This window comes from Stylophora pistillata, chromosome 6 (genome assembly GCF_964205215.1).
Source record: "Stylophora pistillata chromosome 6, jaStyPist1.2, whole genome shotgun sequence".
Taxonomy (NCBI): Eukaryota; Metazoa; Cnidaria; class Anthozoa; order Scleractinia; family Pocilloporidae; genus Stylophora; species Stylophora pistillata.
Window position 1 is genome coordinate 32,021,752 of NC_142524.1, and position 18,139 is coordinate 32,039,890.

At 39.0% G+C, this 18,139-nt stretch overlaps 1 protein-coding gene, 1 non-coding gene and 2 pseudogenes across 4 annotated transcripts; 1 reads left to right on the plus strand and 3 right to left on the minus strand.

The window, feature by feature from the left end:
* Positions 1–6: 6 nt before the first annotated feature.
* On the minus strand, positions 7–1,727 carry LOC111336233 (uncharacterized; the record flags this gene model as incomplete). The annotated part of the gene is made up of 1 exon (XR_015988690.1): positions 7–1,727. It is a non-coding gene; the product is annotated as an uncharacterized LOC111336233 (transcript).
* Positions 1,728–2,993: 1,266 nt separating this feature from the next.
* Positions 2,994–5,864, minus strand: LOC148729433 (TNF receptor-associated factor 6-like). The gene is made up of 5 exons (XM_088725957.1): positions 5,656–5,864; positions 4,972–5,035; positions 3,910–3,965; positions 3,332–3,496; positions 2,994–3,068 (listed from the first exon to the last, which is right to left on the minus strand). The coding sequence occupies exons 1-4, from the start codon at positions 5,823–5,825 to the stop codon at positions 3,436–3,438; spliced, it is 351 nt and encodes a 116-aa protein (XP_088582083.1). The 5' UTR covers positions 5,826–5,864; the 3' UTR covers positions 2,994–3,068; positions 3,332–3,435.
* A 64-nt stretch (positions 5,865–5,928) lies between these two features.
* On the plus strand, positions 5,929–8,335 carry LOC148729434 (uncharacterized; annotated as a pseudogene). The gene is made up of 2 exons (XR_015989049.1): positions 5,929–6,111; positions 6,262–8,335. The product of XR_015989049.1 is annotated as an uncharacterized LOC148729434 (transcript).
* A 3,464-nt stretch (positions 8,336–11,799) lies between these two features.
* LOC148729435 (TNF receptor-associated factor 6-like) lies at positions 11,800–17,519 on the minus strand (annotated as a pseudogene). The gene is made up of 7 exons (XR_015988872.1): positions 16,539–17,519; positions 15,464–15,527; positions 14,847–14,948; positions 14,229–14,393; positions 13,821–13,895; positions 13,666–13,743; positions 11,800–13,125 (listed from the first exon to the last, which is right to left on the minus strand). The product of XR_015988872.1 is annotated as a TNF receptor-associated factor 6-like (transcript).
* Positions 17,520–18,139: the final 620 nt, after the last annotated feature.

Here is an 18,139-nt window from a genome sequence, read left to right on the forward strand (position 1 = left end):
TGATCACTACAAAAAAGGAATTTTTCATTAGATATTACGTTTCTGCTTGTCATTGACGAACGACAATTATACTCAGCTGGTTCGATATTTGTATATTTTAATCACTTTACTCGCTCGCAATACTCCAAAACTCAACTTGACTTGCTGTTGAAAAACACTCGCCCATAGCCTGTATAGATCTTATCGTTCAAACTTTGTCCCATAAATTTTGCAGATGCATCGTAAACTCTTCTGAGACGATCAGGTTTCTTGGGGTTAATGACAAATCTGTGTGGTAAGTACCAAGTCACTTTACTATCGCACTGTACTTCCTCTTCACTCAGTTTCTTCACATAGCCTTTCTGAATGTCATCCTGGATTGATTTTGCATATCTCTCGCTGACCTCAGGACAGCTCTCAAACTTCCTCTCTAGGGATTGCAGCCTCTTCTTTGCCATTTCGTAATTGTTGGGTAGAGACGGTTCCTCTTCCCTCCAAAGTAGGCCTGACTGGTATGCATCTTCATTCGCATTCTTAAAAGTTGTCTTTTCCATTAGTGACAATGCTTGCTTATCCTCCATTGAACGAGTTGGATCTGCTAGCTTCACCACACCTAACGTTTCTATATCTGACTGAGCCACGACCAGCTGCTTCAGCTCCTCATCTTCAACTGAACTTCTTTCGTATACCTTGAACCCATTGTATGGAGAAACTACTCCTCGCTCGCCAGGTAGCCAGTTAGTCGCTGCCCATCCAAGTAGGGTTTCAACTGCATAAGGTAATCTGTCAATTTCTGGTTGACCAGAGGGTTTAACAATTTGTTTTGGTAGAATCAAATCAGAGTTGTTAGTTCCAATTATGAGCTGCACTGGACCTGTGTCGGTGTCACGTAAGTCCAAGTCCTTCAAGTGCTGATACTCTTGCTTGATTGTTGACCACTTCAACTTCTGATCCGGACCATTCAGGCCAGGGATTGTTTTCACATCTCGCAAGGAATACTGAACTTCTTCTCTTCCGACTCGTGCCACATGGCATTTCTTGATGTGCTGGGAAGTAAACACCTTCTGCACATTTACTCCTTGAATTTCAAGATCTCTCTCTTTGCTGTGAAGTCCAAGTGAGAGAGCTAAACTTTCATCTATTAGTGTTGTGTTACAGCCTAAGTCACGCAATGCCATCACTTGTTGTTTTCTTCAACTATGGGAAGTACTTCAACCAATGCACGACCACCAGCTTCACAACCTGCGTACCCTGACTGGCGATACCCCTTTGTGGGGCTCCACAGCCTGACATGGTGATGAGTCTTCACCTTCCAAGAATACTTGTGCAGGATCCCTCTCAACATCTGGCACTCGTTCAGACTTGCGTTTCGCTTTTGTTCGTTCAAAAAATTTCAAGTCGACTTCATGTACAAGGGTATGATGACGCATGTCGCAGTTCTCAACTTTGCATCTTTGCATCCTACCACAGCATCTACTCAGACGATGACCAGGTAATAAGCAGAGTTTGTGTTCCTCAACAACTTTCACCTTTTCGTTAGGCAACATTCCTTTAAACCTTTTGCACTCCTGCAAAGCGTGATTAGTGGACTGGTGAACTGGGCACCTCTTAGTTCGACAGCTGGTGTGTAAAGCTTCTCCTGTGGCTCCTACAAACAGCCCAGATTGTGATTTGTCAGCTGACCTACGCCTATCAACTTTGCAGTAAATGGTTTGAACCCGGGGGTAACATGTGAAGGTGTAGTCTGATCATCCGGGTGAGTGTAGTCCTGAGAAGGACTGTTGTCGGTGGTAGTGACTGACGTTTCGATAACCTGTGCGGAACTCATCATCAGAGTCAAGTGAATGATTGTTGTCGGTAGAATGTTCTTATTCCAGTTCGTGTGAAATGATCGGTTGGTTTTGGGGTGATGTTATTGGCTGTAAGACTCAAGTGACGTAAGTCGGTCGTGATTGGTCTGTTTCGATCTGTCGGTAAAGTTAGGTCGTTCTTTTTCAGTCGTTTGTGATGTTAATGTCGTGAATGAGTCGTTTGTATGGAGCGGGTAGTTGTTGACATCTGTTTAGGGGAGTCTGTTCTAAGTTAGTAAACCAGCTTTCCAGTGTCAGTTGTTGAAAATAGTCAGTACATGATGTGAAAGCCTCACCGCGGAGTCGAAACAAAAATAAAAACTTATTGTGCACTGCCAATCACGACTGGACAGAATCGTAAACCCAGACAGTATGAAATCAAAGATGACTGCCATACCTCTACTTCGCATCCCACATGAGCATGCAGAAAAGGAATTATTGAAAGTGGACAATCCTCGCTGAGGTGAGTTGAAATCTGAAAAAAAAAAAGTCGATTGCTAAATTGGAATTAAAACTTCTAATTACCTATTAATTTACTCAATTAAACGGTGACTAAGTGGACAGCTACTTCCCATTGTACAAGAGATACAGTTTGCCAAATTATTTTGGTCGTGTCAAAGCTAACGACCTTTGCACACACATGTCAATTTCTTATTTGTCATGTTAACAGAGAAAGGGTTCCCGACCGATAATAAATCAGTCCGAGTAAGCAGTTTTCAGTCAGTCAGTTAATGGGCCTGACGTATTTACACCACCTAATAAACTAGCACAAGGAGATAAGCCGTCCTTCTCTTTCGGTTGTACCTTTGCAGTAGCCCAGAACTGCTATTTTTTCTCCCGTCTTTTTTTCTCTCTGTCTTTTGCGAATTTTATAGTAATTTCAAAATGTTTTGCCAACAACACAGGATAATTCTTTCATATCCTTTCACAGGTAAGAAAGGCAATCTCAGCGCAAAGACAACATTATTCTTTTTCCATGTAATGCAAATGGCAAGGTCAGCTATCTTACTTACTAGCTATAAAGTGGATCACCATATGAAACTGAGACATTGGAATTCTACCTCTGATAAAGGGGTTTTCTTAGCTTCACAATCTGGAGATAGGTTCAAACTTTGGAAGTAGTCTACATTTAGTGAGAGCGTGAAATAGAAACTGCTTTCTTACCAGTCCCCTGGGAATTGAACAACCACAGTTGTTTGGACAAGTTACTGGGAACTGACTGCACTGATCAAAATGATCCTAGTGGAGATAAGACGTAGTAAGAACATGCAGCATTAAAGGTCGTATAAAAGGTGACAGAGATCTTTTTGTTATGTTTGCTGCCACTCTGTGCCACGTGGAACGGTTTGCACCGTAACAGGTTGTAAACTAATAGAGATAAAATGAATGGATTTATTCTAACATGGAGCTTTGTTTCAAATATCGATCATTCATTGTGAATAATTCTATTGAGGAGGCAACAATACATATCATGTTAAAATACTTATTTAAACAATATCTACCTGCATATGACACTGTGGTTGCGATTCACTACAGTGATCGCAACTGACAATTCTCCACATACAGGTAACACTAACGTGGGACATGAGGTGTTGCCTTTGCACCTTCACGAGACAGTTTGAGTTGTGACAAGGGACAGCTTTATAAGCACAAGATGACAAGTGAACCTAGGAAAAAATACGTTCTTTAATTTTGAGGTTGATAATTTTAACACTCCTAGTACATTGAACAATGGTGGGTCAGGTGGTTGACGATCCTGCAACAATGTTTAATTGAAGGCACATTTTTTTAGTAATTTGTCTTCGCCTTGACTTAAACAAGTCGTCGAAGCATAATGTGTTTCCTTTGAAAGATAAAGTAAAGAAGGAGTCAGTTAAAAGACAATCACCCTATGGTATTGAGGCTAAAATGCTGTCGGCTTTGTCTTTATTATATTATTTATTTATTTAAGGATTTGTGCACAAATTACAATGTACGGGTAGTACGCATAACGAGAGAAGATATACAAGATATAAAATCAGCTCGCGAGTCAGGAAGGCCTTTGACGTTGCTGTTCATTTGTGTCTTAAGTTGAGCTCACCTCTTTGTCTCTAAGTTCTCCAGTCCATTTACAGCCTTCACTTGAACATTTGATACCTAAAGAAAGAATTTTCCTTTCTGTTGCCTTGTCAGGAAAAACATCCTAGAGGTGAAATAAGTAACAACAACGCACATTTTGAAAATGGTATAAGAGAAGAAAATAAATTAACACACTTTCTTAAGAGCAGAAAAAACTTAAGCATTCAAATGACGTGCTTCTAGAGCGCTACTTTAAAGGAAACCATAAAAACTTATATCACCGTAATGCTACTAAGTTAGGAAAATATTTTCACAGTTTCTGTTCTGGGAGCCATTAAAAGGAAGAACTACCAGCCTTCGCCTTACCTTGGACATCCAAACCAACTGGACTGTATCACTCAATAGATTCCCCAGTCGAACGAATTAATGGGGTATTTAAACGTAATGGATTGCCCTTAATTTGGTCTGAAGACTAGCAATCTAAAAGCAGTATGGGGAATTCCGTTCTTCGAAATCGATCTCCCGCATCAGCCTCCGACGTAATGCATATCGGCAAAATTTTGATCATCAAACTTTACAGATAAATCACAAACCAACCAATAATATCGAAAAATTCCCCACACTCTTTTGAGGACTAAACCCTCAAACCTGAATGTGTGCAGAAATTTTATTTGTGCAGTCAGATTTGACGTGCAATAAATTCGCTTGAGGAAACATCGCCCATTTCGAAATGTCGTGCCTCATTCGGTTTACGTTTAGATCAAGCTAGACCGAAATTTTTTTTTTTTTTCGAAGAGTGCATTTCATAAACTTTCTATTGAGGTCTATTTTATGGTGGTTATGCTTCGAATTTTTTTCTTTTTTGCGAAGTTAAGCATGCCCGCGAAGGTCTTCCGTATCCTTGAGAGAAAGATAAACTTTTACATTGTCTCACTAGATCTTAGCTCCTATTGTTTCGAACCCACAGAAGCATTTACATTTTACCCAGAATGTTCAAAACAGGACAACAATCACCTTATGGATTATGTCCTCTAATTATATCAGCTGAAAATGAATCACTACATAAATGGTATAAATAATTTACCCGGTCTCGAACCAGACCATTCCTGTCAGCTGGGCAAGTCAAAGGCAAGTGTTGAATTTCCCGCCTGTTCAAAACATAATATATTATGCTAATTAATCAACATCAAACAATTTCCTTTCCTCCACTTTGGAAAATTATTAGAAGTACTATTTAATTAGCAATCAATAATTCCAAAACGTTAATTTCATTCAACAGTGACCTAAAGCACAAATCGTACATACAGGTTCACTTAACATCTGTGAACGGGAAAAGACTCAATCTAACCAAATTATAGACTTATGCAAATACTAATAATGTACTCTAACCATTTACATGATTGATTTGATGCCAATTATTTCAAGAGAAGGAAGTTAGTGCATCTAATAGATGTATTGCTCTAGACAAAGGAACATTTTACGTTCACTTAAAAGGTCCAATTCTTATTCAACCCAGAAACGTTACAAGAACATCTGAAAACAAACATTTCCATGATACGTTCGACTACCAAAACTTAATTTAGCAACAATTAATCAACGCCCAAATTTCTGCTTCCCGAATTTCCTATACCTTTCCCTTCGACTATTCTCTAAAGAAGGACAAATACCCTTTAAAAGTGTGATAATCTCGCTAAGCCAGCGAATTGCTTAAAAAGAAGGTAAATTTCCTTTCCTCCTGTAATTAGTATTGCCGTAAAGTAAACCGCACCTTCGAAAGTGTTCCTCGAGGCATTCCTTGCAGTAGCGATGCCCGCATCTTGTTTGAACAGGATCCTTAAGCGGTGAATAGCAAATTAAACAATGCAAGTCTTCTTCAACCTCACTGACGAATTCCTCATCATAACCCGAAGGTGAACAACGTTCTGATGCTTCCGCCATTTTGGATACTTAAGAAGCATACACCCCATGCATAACGAGAAGAGACTGGGAGCGATAAACGTGAAAACAAGGCTAGTTGGGCCTTGTTAGCTCGTGTTAAAAATATGGCCGCTCATGACTCTGTTAGTAGCCGTCTTTCTCAGATTCTTACGAAGGAAGATATCTCAGGAGCATCGCTTCAAGGAAGAAATCCGACTGCTCTAAAATCAGATGAACTTCGCTTTTGGTTAAAATGTCGTGGCGATCCAGCAAAGGGGTTAAAAACAAAGGCACAATTGGCGAAAAGGCAAGTACAGTATTTGTCAGTCGTGCGTGATACTTCTTAGAATTAAACAGATTTTAATATCGTACAAGAAGATCAAAGGATTTTAGGAATTACTTTTCTAAATGAGATTTTGATGAAATGATTAAATTTTTTCAATTTTTCATTGTAAAGAGTTCTTGAATATGTTGCGTCTGGTCGTGATAAAGATGTTGTGGATCCCGATAAAAATCTGTTATACACGCGTCGGAAGGAGAGACAAGAACAACCCGCTCAAAGTGATGCGATACCTGAGGAAATAACTGTTAAATTTCCATCAGCTGGATGGTCTACAAATTTGCAACGAATGCCATTATTTACAAGGGCAGAGATGGATTTACATATTTCTAAATCTGGAAAAAGCTTGGACAAAAATAAACAGAACCATGCGGTTCCAACAAGCATGAAAAAGGCAAAAACATTTCTTGTTGATGAATATCTGAAGGACTTAACTTGCGCAAGTGACGACCATTATTTCTTTTTTAAATGCTTGTGTTACCATAGTTTCAAAAAAATTGAGCCACCCCATAAATAAGTTGCACTTTGTTTAGTAACTGGAGCTGTTAAATATGCCTCATGTACATGTGTAGCAGGAACTGTTGGTTTTAACAATCATGTGCTGGCTGTTATGGTGAAACTCTGTAAGTTAGGCTTGTATTGTTGTCAAGATATCAAGGACTTGGAAAATGACTCTGATATGACACAAGCTAAGGCATGTACTTCAAGTTTACAACTATGGCACAGGCGTGTAAGAGGGGATAAAATCAAGCCCCAACCTGTCATGGAACTTGAGGTAAAAAAGGTGAATTTAGATGCAGAATATAACCCTGATAGTGGAGTAAGGTGCTTGTTGTATGAAGCTAGGAAAAATTTGCATACACAGGCATCTGATGAGGCTTTGTTAAAAGACAAACTTCAAAAGATCAACCCTAAGTTTGCCCTGTCTCAAATTATGTCTCCTGGTTGTACCAACTTACAGGAAACAAAATTTGGAAAATGTCCAAGTGACTCCTATGCAAGTTACCAGTTACAGTTCACTGAGTCTAATTTTCAAGTTTTCTGTAATATTGACTCAATGCCAAGAGTGGACTGTCATAATGAACAAAATTCTATTTCTGTATATCCTCCATTTCCTTTGCAACAATCTGAGCCATATGAAAAGCCAGATGATTTGAGAAGCAGCCAGTAAGCACTCCTGGAACATTTGATTGTTGGTGAGGTAAAGCTTAATACCATCGAGAAGAAAACAATTGAACAAGTAGCATCAGAAGAATGGCAGGCAGAAAGAAAATTTCGGTATACAGCATCTAATTTCCACACAATTGTAAAAAGGCAAAGGAATCATGACACTCTAGTAAACAGTTTGCTTCATCCCAAACCATTTACTGCTAAACAAACTGCACATGGGAAAACCTACGAGCCTGTAGCCTTAAAGGAGTATAAAAAATATATGTTTTCAACAAGGAATCCAGTTTCAGTGTTTAAAAGTGGTCTTATTGTCAGTATGGTATCTCCCTTTTTAGCAGCATCACCAGATGGCAAGGTCATTGACCGAGGCTGTAGCAAGCCTTTTGGGTTGGTAGAGGTTAAATGTCCTTACACAAAATTTCATGTTAGTCCCTTAGAAGCATGTGCAGATGAAAGTTTCTTTGCAGAAAATGTAAATGGAAAGCCAAGGCTGAAAAGGGGGCATCAGTACTACTTCCAGATACAGGGTCAACTAAGTATTACAGGAGCAAGTTGGTGTGACTTTGTTATCTATACTAACAAAGGCATAAGTATAGAGAGGATCATAATTGATCCTCAATTCTGGGAAGTATTGAATGAAGGCCTAAAGAACAGCTATTTTGAACATTTCATAGCACCAGCCTCTGTAGAGTTCAGTAACCATTAGAAGGGTTAACTACCACAATCTAATCTTGTCATGAGTAAAGAGAATTGTGTCTCATACCTAACTGGATATGTTTAAACCAATATGGTCTGCATAATAAGATAGCTTTGAGGATAAAGCTTTCGTAAGTTTAGTACCTCTTTATTATTTGATTTTAAGATCTTTGGAACTACATGTAAGACTTACATCTTAAAGTATTTGGGACTGAAAGCAAGCGAATCACATCCTTAGTTTTAGTTGGTTTAGAAAATAGTTAACATGAGAGATATCATCAAGTTTGCATTTATTAAATTGACTGAAATTCTGTAGTGTACCTCAGAGCTTTGTCTAACTCAGTGTTAAGTGGAAATGAGAGGGTTCTGAATGTTACATAAAAAGGCACAGACACTCCACATTTGGTTTACCACCCCAAACAAACTGAGGGGTACAACACCATCCCATAAGTGAAAATTCTTGATTTTGTTGAGAGCCCGTTTAACATGTATTCTAACAGAAGCAATTTCTTGAGTCTTGATAACATCTTGTGCTATCATTTGGCTATTGGAACCTAAAAAGGGGGGAATGTTTAGGGTTACACCCAGTGGGAGTAGTTCTTCGATTGTAAAACCTTTATCGGCCATCACGGTGTCACCATTGTCAAACTCCAACTTCAGGAAACCACTTTGTTCAACAATTTCACGATTGGAAATGCTTCCACTATATAGCTCATTGATAAAAGTTATAGCTCCACTTGGAGCAATTCCAACTAAGCCTTTTAGAGTTACATGGTTCTTATAGGAGCTGAACAGTTTGGAATTCAACATAAAGCTGGAAGGCATTTGGCATCTTATTTCCGTACAATCGATTATTACACGGGTGGAAGAGTACTTCTCTTTAAAGCTGTCATGCATTGTAACTCTTATGACCTCCCTATTAGGCCATATAGATACTTGACCAGATCTTAAATACATATAATTAATCCAAGAGAGGAATGTTCTGCTTACTGTCGATTGTGAAATACCAAACAAGTGTGCCAGATGTCTTTCTGAAAATCCTCTTCTCAGTCTGCACAGAACAAGGAAGAACTTCTCGCTGGGTTCTAAGCTCTTTGTCTACCTATGCTAGTACATCCCTCTGGTTCCTCGTTTCCACCATCGTAAAACTCCTTTTGGACAGTTCTTTCTTTTGATGAACAGTACCTGATGTTTTCTCCTTTCGATCCAGTATTTAAAAATTCAAACACAGCATTTAATGTTGCTAAGTTAGGAAATCCAGTATAAAAGGCAATGTCCTCGTCGTTATTAAAATTGCGTGGTTGAAAAAGGCGGGAATCTTTTAAGATTCAACTGGCGTTTTAATACCTATATTTCAGCCTTTAACTTCGCATTTTCGAGTTCAAAACCTCGAATACTTACAAGTTCTTTAACTTCTCCTGTTTGATCTCCACACGAATTTAAGCTGCTTTCCACATCATGATAACTAATAGCTGCTGATGAAGTACAGGTTTCAAAAATTGCTTTAGTTGCATTTGCAGTTGTTTGACTTTGACTTTGAGATTGTTACAACTCCTTGTTTGAACACCCTGTTATAGAAGAAATATTGCGACATTTAGGAGGTGCTCTCTTTTTCGGAGAACCTGCTTTGGACCACGAAAATCGAGATGGAATTACCCCTGCCTTCACATAACACGCTGACCTCCAACAGCTTTAGCCAAGTCCTCGGGCTTAAAAATGACGAGAACAGATCTTCGTGTTTTCGCTGACTCTAAACTCTTTTCCTTCCTCTCGACGAATGGCATGGAGCCAACGCTTTTTGAGGATAGTGTCCTCCGGAAATTTAAAGTAAGAAATTTTCTCCCCACTTTCGGTTCTGTACTTCTTTTTGGTAGAGTTTGGCACGCAACAGTTTTGCGGCATTTTCAAAAACTGGCGCTCTTCACATCAGGCGGCCATTTTTATTTACTTGGCCCAACTAGCCTCGTTTTCAAGTTAAACGCTCCCAGTCTCTTTTCCTTCTGCATAGGGTGTATGGTATACGAGAAGTTGGGTAACCCGAAAACACTGACCCCCAGTCCATGGACCCCCTACGGACCTGGTCCACGGACCCCTGTACGGACCGGTCCACGGACTCTCTACGGACCCCCCTTTATGGACCCCTCAGGAAAAGACAATAATAACAACAACAACTTGTAGAGATGTGACTTACCGCTTATGTTCGCGGTGGCGAAATTTTGAATGTTAATATTCCATATATCAGCGTGGCAATAAAAGAAAGAAAAAAATCGACTAAAAAGTAAAAAAAAAAGGAAGGAAAAGACTGATAACTTAGCTAACTTGTGTATTTATATCCTTTGCTGTCACCGATTGCCTCCGCGATTTTGTTCGGCTCAATTCCCCGCGTGTTCATTGACTCGACCCAGGCTTCACAAAATAGTGCTCCTTCGACAAATAAAGATGTCCATGTTCATTAGATGTTAGACGGATTAGAGATCGTAATATTTGACAATTATGTGTTTAGTTGCCAAATCTTTCAGCAGGGCGACTTTTATTCAATGACTAATGGACAAGGGAAAATATCGCGCAGCTTTCGAAACGCCAGGTCACCTTCAGACTTACTCCTGTTCAAAGGCTTGGCAACTAACAATCAAAATTTCGTCACCGCGAACAAAAAAAAAAGGTATATGTGCACGATCCTTCGTAGTAAAGCACTATTTAAGCAATAGTGAAAATAGTATCGCACTAGTATCGCAGAGGTCAGTGGTTCGAATCCCGTACAGGCCTGAATTTTTTTCAGGTCTGATTTTCACTATTGCTTAAATAGTGCTTTACTGCGAAGGATCGTGCACATATACGTTTCATAACCAAAGTTCATATATATGTATTTCATATATATTTGTTGTTTGATTTATCATCTACGGGTTTATGTCGAATTAATTTGATGGCCTGCTCCCAGTTGGCTTGTTAGCTCAATTGGTAGAGCGCTGCACTAGTATCGCAGAGGTCAGTGGTTCGAATCCCGTACAGGCCTGAATTTTTTTCAGGTCTGATTTTCACTATTGCTTAAATAGTGCTTTACCGCGAAGGATCGTGCACATATACGTTTCATAACCGCAGTTTTTATATATGTATTTCATATATATTTGTTGTTTAAAAAAAAAAAGGTAAGTCAAATCTCTATAAGTTGTCATTGTTATTATTGTCTTTTCATGAGGGGTCGGTAAAGTGGGGTCCGTAGAGGGTCCGTGGACCGGTCCATACAGGGGTCCGTGGACCAGGTCCGTAGGGGGTCCATGGACTGGGGGTCAGTGTTAAGTCGGGTTACCCCGAGAAGTTTTATTGGCGAGATGCGAGATGAAAACGCTGGATATGGGATAGTACAGGTACAAGCGGGATAACACGAGTCACACGACCTCGGAGACATAAAAACCTATTTATTTGTTTTAGAAAAGGGCTCTCTTCTCCTTCCTTTGCTCCTCTTGTTTCCGGCACTTCTATCGATCTAGTATTACGCAAATGAGGTCTCAATCGAGTTATTTTTAAGTCATCCTTAGCGTGACGGATGTGATCTTAGTAACAGATAAACAATTTAGCCGCAGTGTGTCAAAAATTGACAAACTGTAACTGTTAGTCCTAAGAAAAAGTTACCCTGACAAATTTTTCCTCTTTACGATGTGTCATTTTTAAATTGTCAAAATCTTTACAATGTAATGTGACATGTGTTGTGGCTTAAGCAGTTAAACAGAAAATTACTCCATACCAGCCCAAAAGCAACTCGATTTGAAAGCGAGCGAGTAAAAACGGGTCTAGAAAAAAGAAAATGGATCGTTTAATTTTCAGTACGTCTAAAATCAGACACTTTCCTGTACATCAGTTGTATAGGTACCTGTAACGTTACATAGTTGATGTTCATAGCGAAAGTGTTTCTACTAAACATTTCGGCAGTTACATATCCTACAATTTCCCCTTTTAAAAGAGATTATGAAAGGCATAATATCAGTGTTGACTTGATTCGACTCATTTTCTCTAAGTTGCTCAAAACTGTCTAGTCATAATATTTTTTTAAACACCAATAATTGATGCTGCATACACTGAGCAAAGCATATATGATTGGTGCAGATGAAAATATTATCATCTGCTCAACTGCCGTTCGGGGGAGGGGAGGGGTCCTACAACTGTAAGTTGAAGCGGTCAATCCTGGCGGCTGACACCAAATTTGGTTCTTCTGCCCTCCCACAGTTCTCATCTAGGACCATTGTCGGTTCTGGAATAGTGCATTACTGAATTGCTACCAGCATATCAAGATACATCTTTCTTCAAAACTTTAACAGTTCTATATTGGAAATTATGGGCACCTTAAAAAACCCAAATATTTAAGGTTTACAGGGTCATTTTCTACTTTTCTGTACTTTTCCAGTCCAACATCTTCGCGTCTCAGAATTTAGTTGGGCTACGTGGACAAACCTCCACTTGAAGAAACATGGCGTCCTCCACAAGGTAGCGCGATGTCATCAGCTTCTTGTGGGATACAAATCTCCTACTGCCGATGGCACTGATGTAAGCATCTGAATTCGGTCTTTGAATGGGGCGATTAATGAAGCGCTCGGACACATTTATCCTGTCCTTTTGGTCAAGGAGTCTAAATGTGACGTCACAGCGAAAAGGCCATGGCAGTATGGCGTCGAAATTACCTTTCATAACACGTAGGAATACAGAAATGTACGTGTTTCTCTTTGAGTGATCTCCATCAGGTCGTAAACAAATTGAAAATTTGTAACCATGTTTTCCAGTTAGGAATGGAGAGCTGTATATCTCTTTGCTGGATCCACACTTAGCGTTTTTTAAGATGTCGCTGAAACCAGTTATCTTCCACACAAATTTTTCGCTCATCAATTCTGACATATTTTTCTCCTGGGCAGTTACCTTTGCTTAGAGAACAGCATTGGCGGATTTTAAGTCCTGCACTTGATGTTTTAGGGTAGATTTCTCCTGCTTTAGCATTGTTTGGTCAAATTCAAGGGCTCTTACTTTCTCTTCAAGTTTGGAATTCACCTCTTTGAAAATTCTGCAGGCGTTTTCGAAGTGGATTCTCATTGTGGTCTGGAGGTGCAATTCGACCTCCTTTCTTGGAATCTGAAATGAGAAATAAATGTCACGGGGATAACTAATTAACAATTATTCCACGAGCGTGCGTGGGTTATGAGATGATATATAGCCAACTCGGCGCTACGCGCCTCGTTGGCTATAATCATCTCATATCCAACAAGCGCGAGTGGAATAATTGTTTTATTAAAAATGTTAATTAAATTATTAAATTTTATTAAATTTTATTAAATTTTTAGCTCCCTCTTAATTTTAAGGTGACACGTACGCTTGCCATATTTGTAGATTATGGTATATTGGCTGATATACCATAATGGCTAAGCCAATAAAAAGTCTTGAATTGCATTATCCAATGATCGAGTTTGTAATAACAATTAAGATGTTATGGAATTGGTTGGACTTATCTGCACCAATGACAGCTGCCATAACACGCTCTCAAATATGAGATTATTTGCAAATTATTCACAGAAATTAAATGAGGAAAGAGTAAATTTTAAGCAGTAAGCTCGCTTGTTTCCCACTGTGTAAGTGATCAATAATACAAAGAAAAAAACATAGAACAAAAATTGCCTTGGTGGTGCAACCCATATCAACATATGGACAGGAGATTATGGCCAGTGGACAATCGTTGTCATTGTGGGTCTCGATCTGTTGAAAAGAAAATAATTCTTAATCAGCTTAAGATTTCAATGAAATACCGCGTTTATAAACCACGTTTAACATGCCTTTTCTCGTAAGATGTTTTCCCCACAACCATTTGCGCATTCCAGCGGCATCTTTGCACAATCATTCACATGTTTCTGCAATTAAGGACCAAGATATCTTTCATTTTTTCAATAGAATGCCCCACCATTAGATCTTGCTACTCAATATTTATGATATTATCAGCATTAAAACGTGTCCTATCACTATTTAGAACGAGACAGATCTAAGAAAGAGACCCCATCAGGAAGATAAATTTCTCTAACAATACTTTCCGGGCAGCTGCTAGTGATCATTTATATCACAAGCACCCACTGCTATTTTGGAAAATGAAGGCCCTAATTAATGATGAATCAGTGGTCAAGGTCTTTGGATGGTTTAGAATTCGTTATTCTTTACGAAAAAAATATACTCTATGTATTGTGACTTACTTGCATCAGACATTTCGGATGTTGCTCCCCACAATAATCGCAAGGAACCATTTTTCATTCACAAGTGTTTATCACGTGTTCTTCCATTTCGAGCCTTTTAATTGTAGCATTGCACTTTTGGTTAGCACAGGGTACAAGACAGAAACCGCACGATATCAGGTGATTCTAGGAAAACAGTAAAAATGTCAGCATGTCCACGTATGTCATTCTCAGGCTGACACAAATAAAAGCTAAATGTACGCTACTTAATTTTTGAAGGATGCGTCAGTCACAGCTTTATCTTTCCTGGGGCTTTCTCATTTACAGGCTCGAAAATGCATGAAAATGTAAAGATTACGCTCTTAAGATTCCTTTCCCTTTTCGTTTCTCCTTCTTTGCCTTCTATAGAACCTTCCCTTAGAATGTTTTAGTATCCTCGAACCGCTAGAACCGGCGAAGGTCGTGTCTCTTATGTCCTCTGGGGGAATCCCATAAGCACGTATCTATTAGGACTTATAGCACAGAAAGCATATTTACTCTTTTATACTAGGGTAATCTCTTTTACATCTCTGATAAAGAGGTTAAGGATAGGTAGTGGGATTTAATATTAATATATGAAGCCACATAGAGATTCTGCACCTCTTTTTCCCTCAGTTCACCAATCCACTCGCAACCGTCATTTGGGCATAGTATGGTAAACGAGAGGATCTTCCTGTCAGTAGCTTTGTCAGGAAATACATCCTATTTGTGATGAAAATCAAATCAAATCAAATGATAACAATGCTTTTGCACATATCAATATTTAAACGTCTCAAAGTTTGAATTAAAGTTGAGCTGGATCTATTACCCCCAGAGCTCCTACACAGCACGGCAAAAATTAGGTCCATTTCAAAGACAACTAAAAAAAAGTAGCGCTTGGAATAAAGTAATTGAAGAATCTGTTTACGAATGCATTCTCTTAACACTGAAATAATTTTCAACGCTATTTAGAATCTGTCTACGAACTCATCTACTTCAAGCTGAAATGCTTTTTAAGCTATGAAAGTTAAAATTTTCTGCTGCATTGAATACGGGAAGTCACACAGATACTCCTCGAGTATCCAAGAAACCCCCATGCTTGAGAAAAAAGGTGCACCACCGTCTTGGATATCATCGACTGCACTTACGTATCTGAAAGCCCCTTTGTTTACGTTCGATTAGTAAATCTGCATTTGCTTTTGCATGAACAAGGCTTAATTGTCAACCGTCATCTGTACCTGGCTGCGGTCAAGTTTCTCTCTGTCAACAGGACAGTTACAGATTTGATGTTGAATTTCTTGACTGTTGAAATAATAGAAAAATAAATAATTAGGATCAAAACGTTGATTTCGATATATTTTGAATGATATAGTAATATCATTAACATATATTATGTCAATAAACGTGAGCGTTTATATCATTCGATGATAAACAAAGTTTACTTCTCTGCTTCCCCATTTCCAGAATCTTGCCACCACTCGCTTTCAACTTGAACTACATGTCTAACGTTGTGGATAAAAACTGTGATAAATGACATATTGCCAAAATAACTACAGGCTAATAGTGCCCTAAAATAGAGACTTGAGACCTGAAAAACATCTTAATTGCAAAGATAATAGCGTGCTATGTGCCTTTACCATTGCATTCCCGCCGTTCGTGGACAATAGGGACTTTACGCAATTAGGACGGCAACGCCAAGGAAGACTTCGATTAAAAAATGAATTTCTACTCTTAGTTAGAATTTCAAAAATGGTTGCAGGAGCTTACTGTCTTAAACGGCGCCACAGCTCAACTACAGCATGACGTATAAAAGTAGCGTTGAGTCCCAAATGGAAATTAAAATAATTTGCCGTCGCGGTTTCGGTTCGCAAACGACGCAAATTTTAGCGATTTCACGTTGTTGTTTTGCATAGGACGGCTAAGAAATGTACAAAGTTTCAAAATGCACGTGCTGAGCTATTGTTCTGCCAATTGGATTTCTTGTTTTTCCACGTCCTCGTTGCCGTCGCCGTCGTGGTTGTATAAGGTCCCAATTAATGAATTATCCACGGTAATGTTTTTCAGTAAAGTATCATCTCATGACCTTTGAATTACGAGTAGAATCATGAGAACTCTTCATTTCATTTAGTGCGATATGTCAGTCACACGGCTGAGCTTTCAACGACATTATGCTTTCTTAGAGATGTTATGACAGACTTATCACAGGCACGTTTATGTTGAAAATACCTTTATACGAAATTTCTTAAACGATGAGTAGATTGTACACGTGACTTGCATTGACGAGGACAATAAAGTAAAGATGCGAGCTCAAACCTTGCAAGATGTTGCTCGAGGCATTGTCTACAAAATCTGTGGCCACATCTCGTCAGAACTGGCTCTCGCAAAGGTAGTTGACAAATTAAACACCGCAAATCGTCGTCAATCGGACTCATAAAAACCTCTCCATAACCGAAAGGTAAATGAGCGTTTTCCACAGAGATTTCCATTGGCCAAGACTGCATTGAACTCCAACAAAGTTAATATTCTGTCGGCTGCTTCACACGGACTGTCACTTGACTGAAAACAATTCTCTGAAAACAATACAAATTTCCGAGAAATATCTATGCTTGACTGAGTCGACATTAAATGATACGAAACTCGTGACGAACCAGATGGCCCTAGTGCGACAATTTCCTTCAACCTGTTTGAGAAAGATGACGCCTTCAAGTCATCAGGAAATACACGAGACCTTAGAGTCTCTCTTTTGATCGTTGCATCAAAATTTAGTGCTGGAGCAAATTTTTCCTAATAAGTGTGGATTTCTACTTTCCATAGCCATTCTCATTTGTTTCGTGGTTTTTTTGCATTTTTAAAGCAGAATTGAAAAGAAAAATCTCATCAAATCTGTAATTAATCGAAAATATTTCGTAGAATTAAACAAATTGATTGATAGAGACCAAAAATCATGGCTTGGTTGCGCTTGAAAGATGTTTCGCAAGATGGTCGCATTTTTTGCATATTGCATCATAATTAAGTACTAGTTTTCAAACTAACGCAATCCGCATCGAATGAATCCCGCCCTCCTTCGGGACGCGATGAAGACTTTGTGGAAGCAGTTGATAGAGATTTTCAGTGCTTGATATGTCATCTACCACTTAAGGAACCAGTTCAAAAGAGATGTGGCCACAGATACTGTAAAGGATGCCTCGACGAGCATTTTAGAGGTTATCAATAAACGATTAACACCTTTCGATATTAATCTTCACTGGCTCATTTAACCCTTACGCTGGAAGTGTAGGTCTACTAAGAAAGAAGATAAAAATCTGTTTCATGTTCATACACATCAGTTGCATTGGTAATGGCGGCTGTGAACATTTGATAAATGACTCAGCTTCATTTAATGGCAATGCGCTGCCTTAGTTTCAAGCTTTTCACAAACTATATATGCTTTCGCTTAAACGTGTCCTTAGCAAAATACATCTCAATCCGTATTCATTGCTGCGACTGTCTTCCGAACTATCATCTCCAAAGAGTCCAATATTTAATTCTTATTAACCGAGCGGGAGGTCTGTATGGGAGAATCTTGACCGATGTCGCCAGTACAGACCGAACGCAGTGAAGTCTGTACCAGCGGCCGAGGTCAAGATTCTCCCATACAGACCGACCTAGCTCGGTTAATAAGATGTTTATTATATGGCTATGTCTTATATGCCAAATTTTTATATTCTTTGTACCTTTTTTTTCAAGACCGGTCTAGATACCGGTCTAGATGGGAAAATCTAGACCGCTCTCAATAGTGATTTCAGCTAATCAAATTCATGAATTCGGTTGTTCCCAGTCCTTGTGAGACACAGCCATACAATAATTTGGAATATAAAGCGGAAGTCAAATAATTTGATCTTGCATGAAATAGTGTTTGCTCTCATTTTGATTTG

What these genes read in the sequence shown, in the direction of transcription:
- LOC148729433 (XM_088725957.1), bottom strand. Translation starts at nt 5,825, where the DNA reads ATGGCGGAAGCATCAGAACGTTGTTCACCTTCGGGTTATGATGAGGAA. An exon ending in CTCGAGGAACACTTTCGAAG is followed by an intron (nt 5,036 to 5,655) that starts GTGCGGTTTACT and finishes TGTTTTGAACAG; the next exon opens with GCGGGAAATTCAACACTTGC. An exon ending in GAGAACTTAGAGACAAAGAG is followed by an intron (nt 3,497 to 3,909) that starts GTGAGCTCAACT and finishes ATTTTTTCCTAG; the next exon opens with GTTCACTTGTCATCTTGTGC.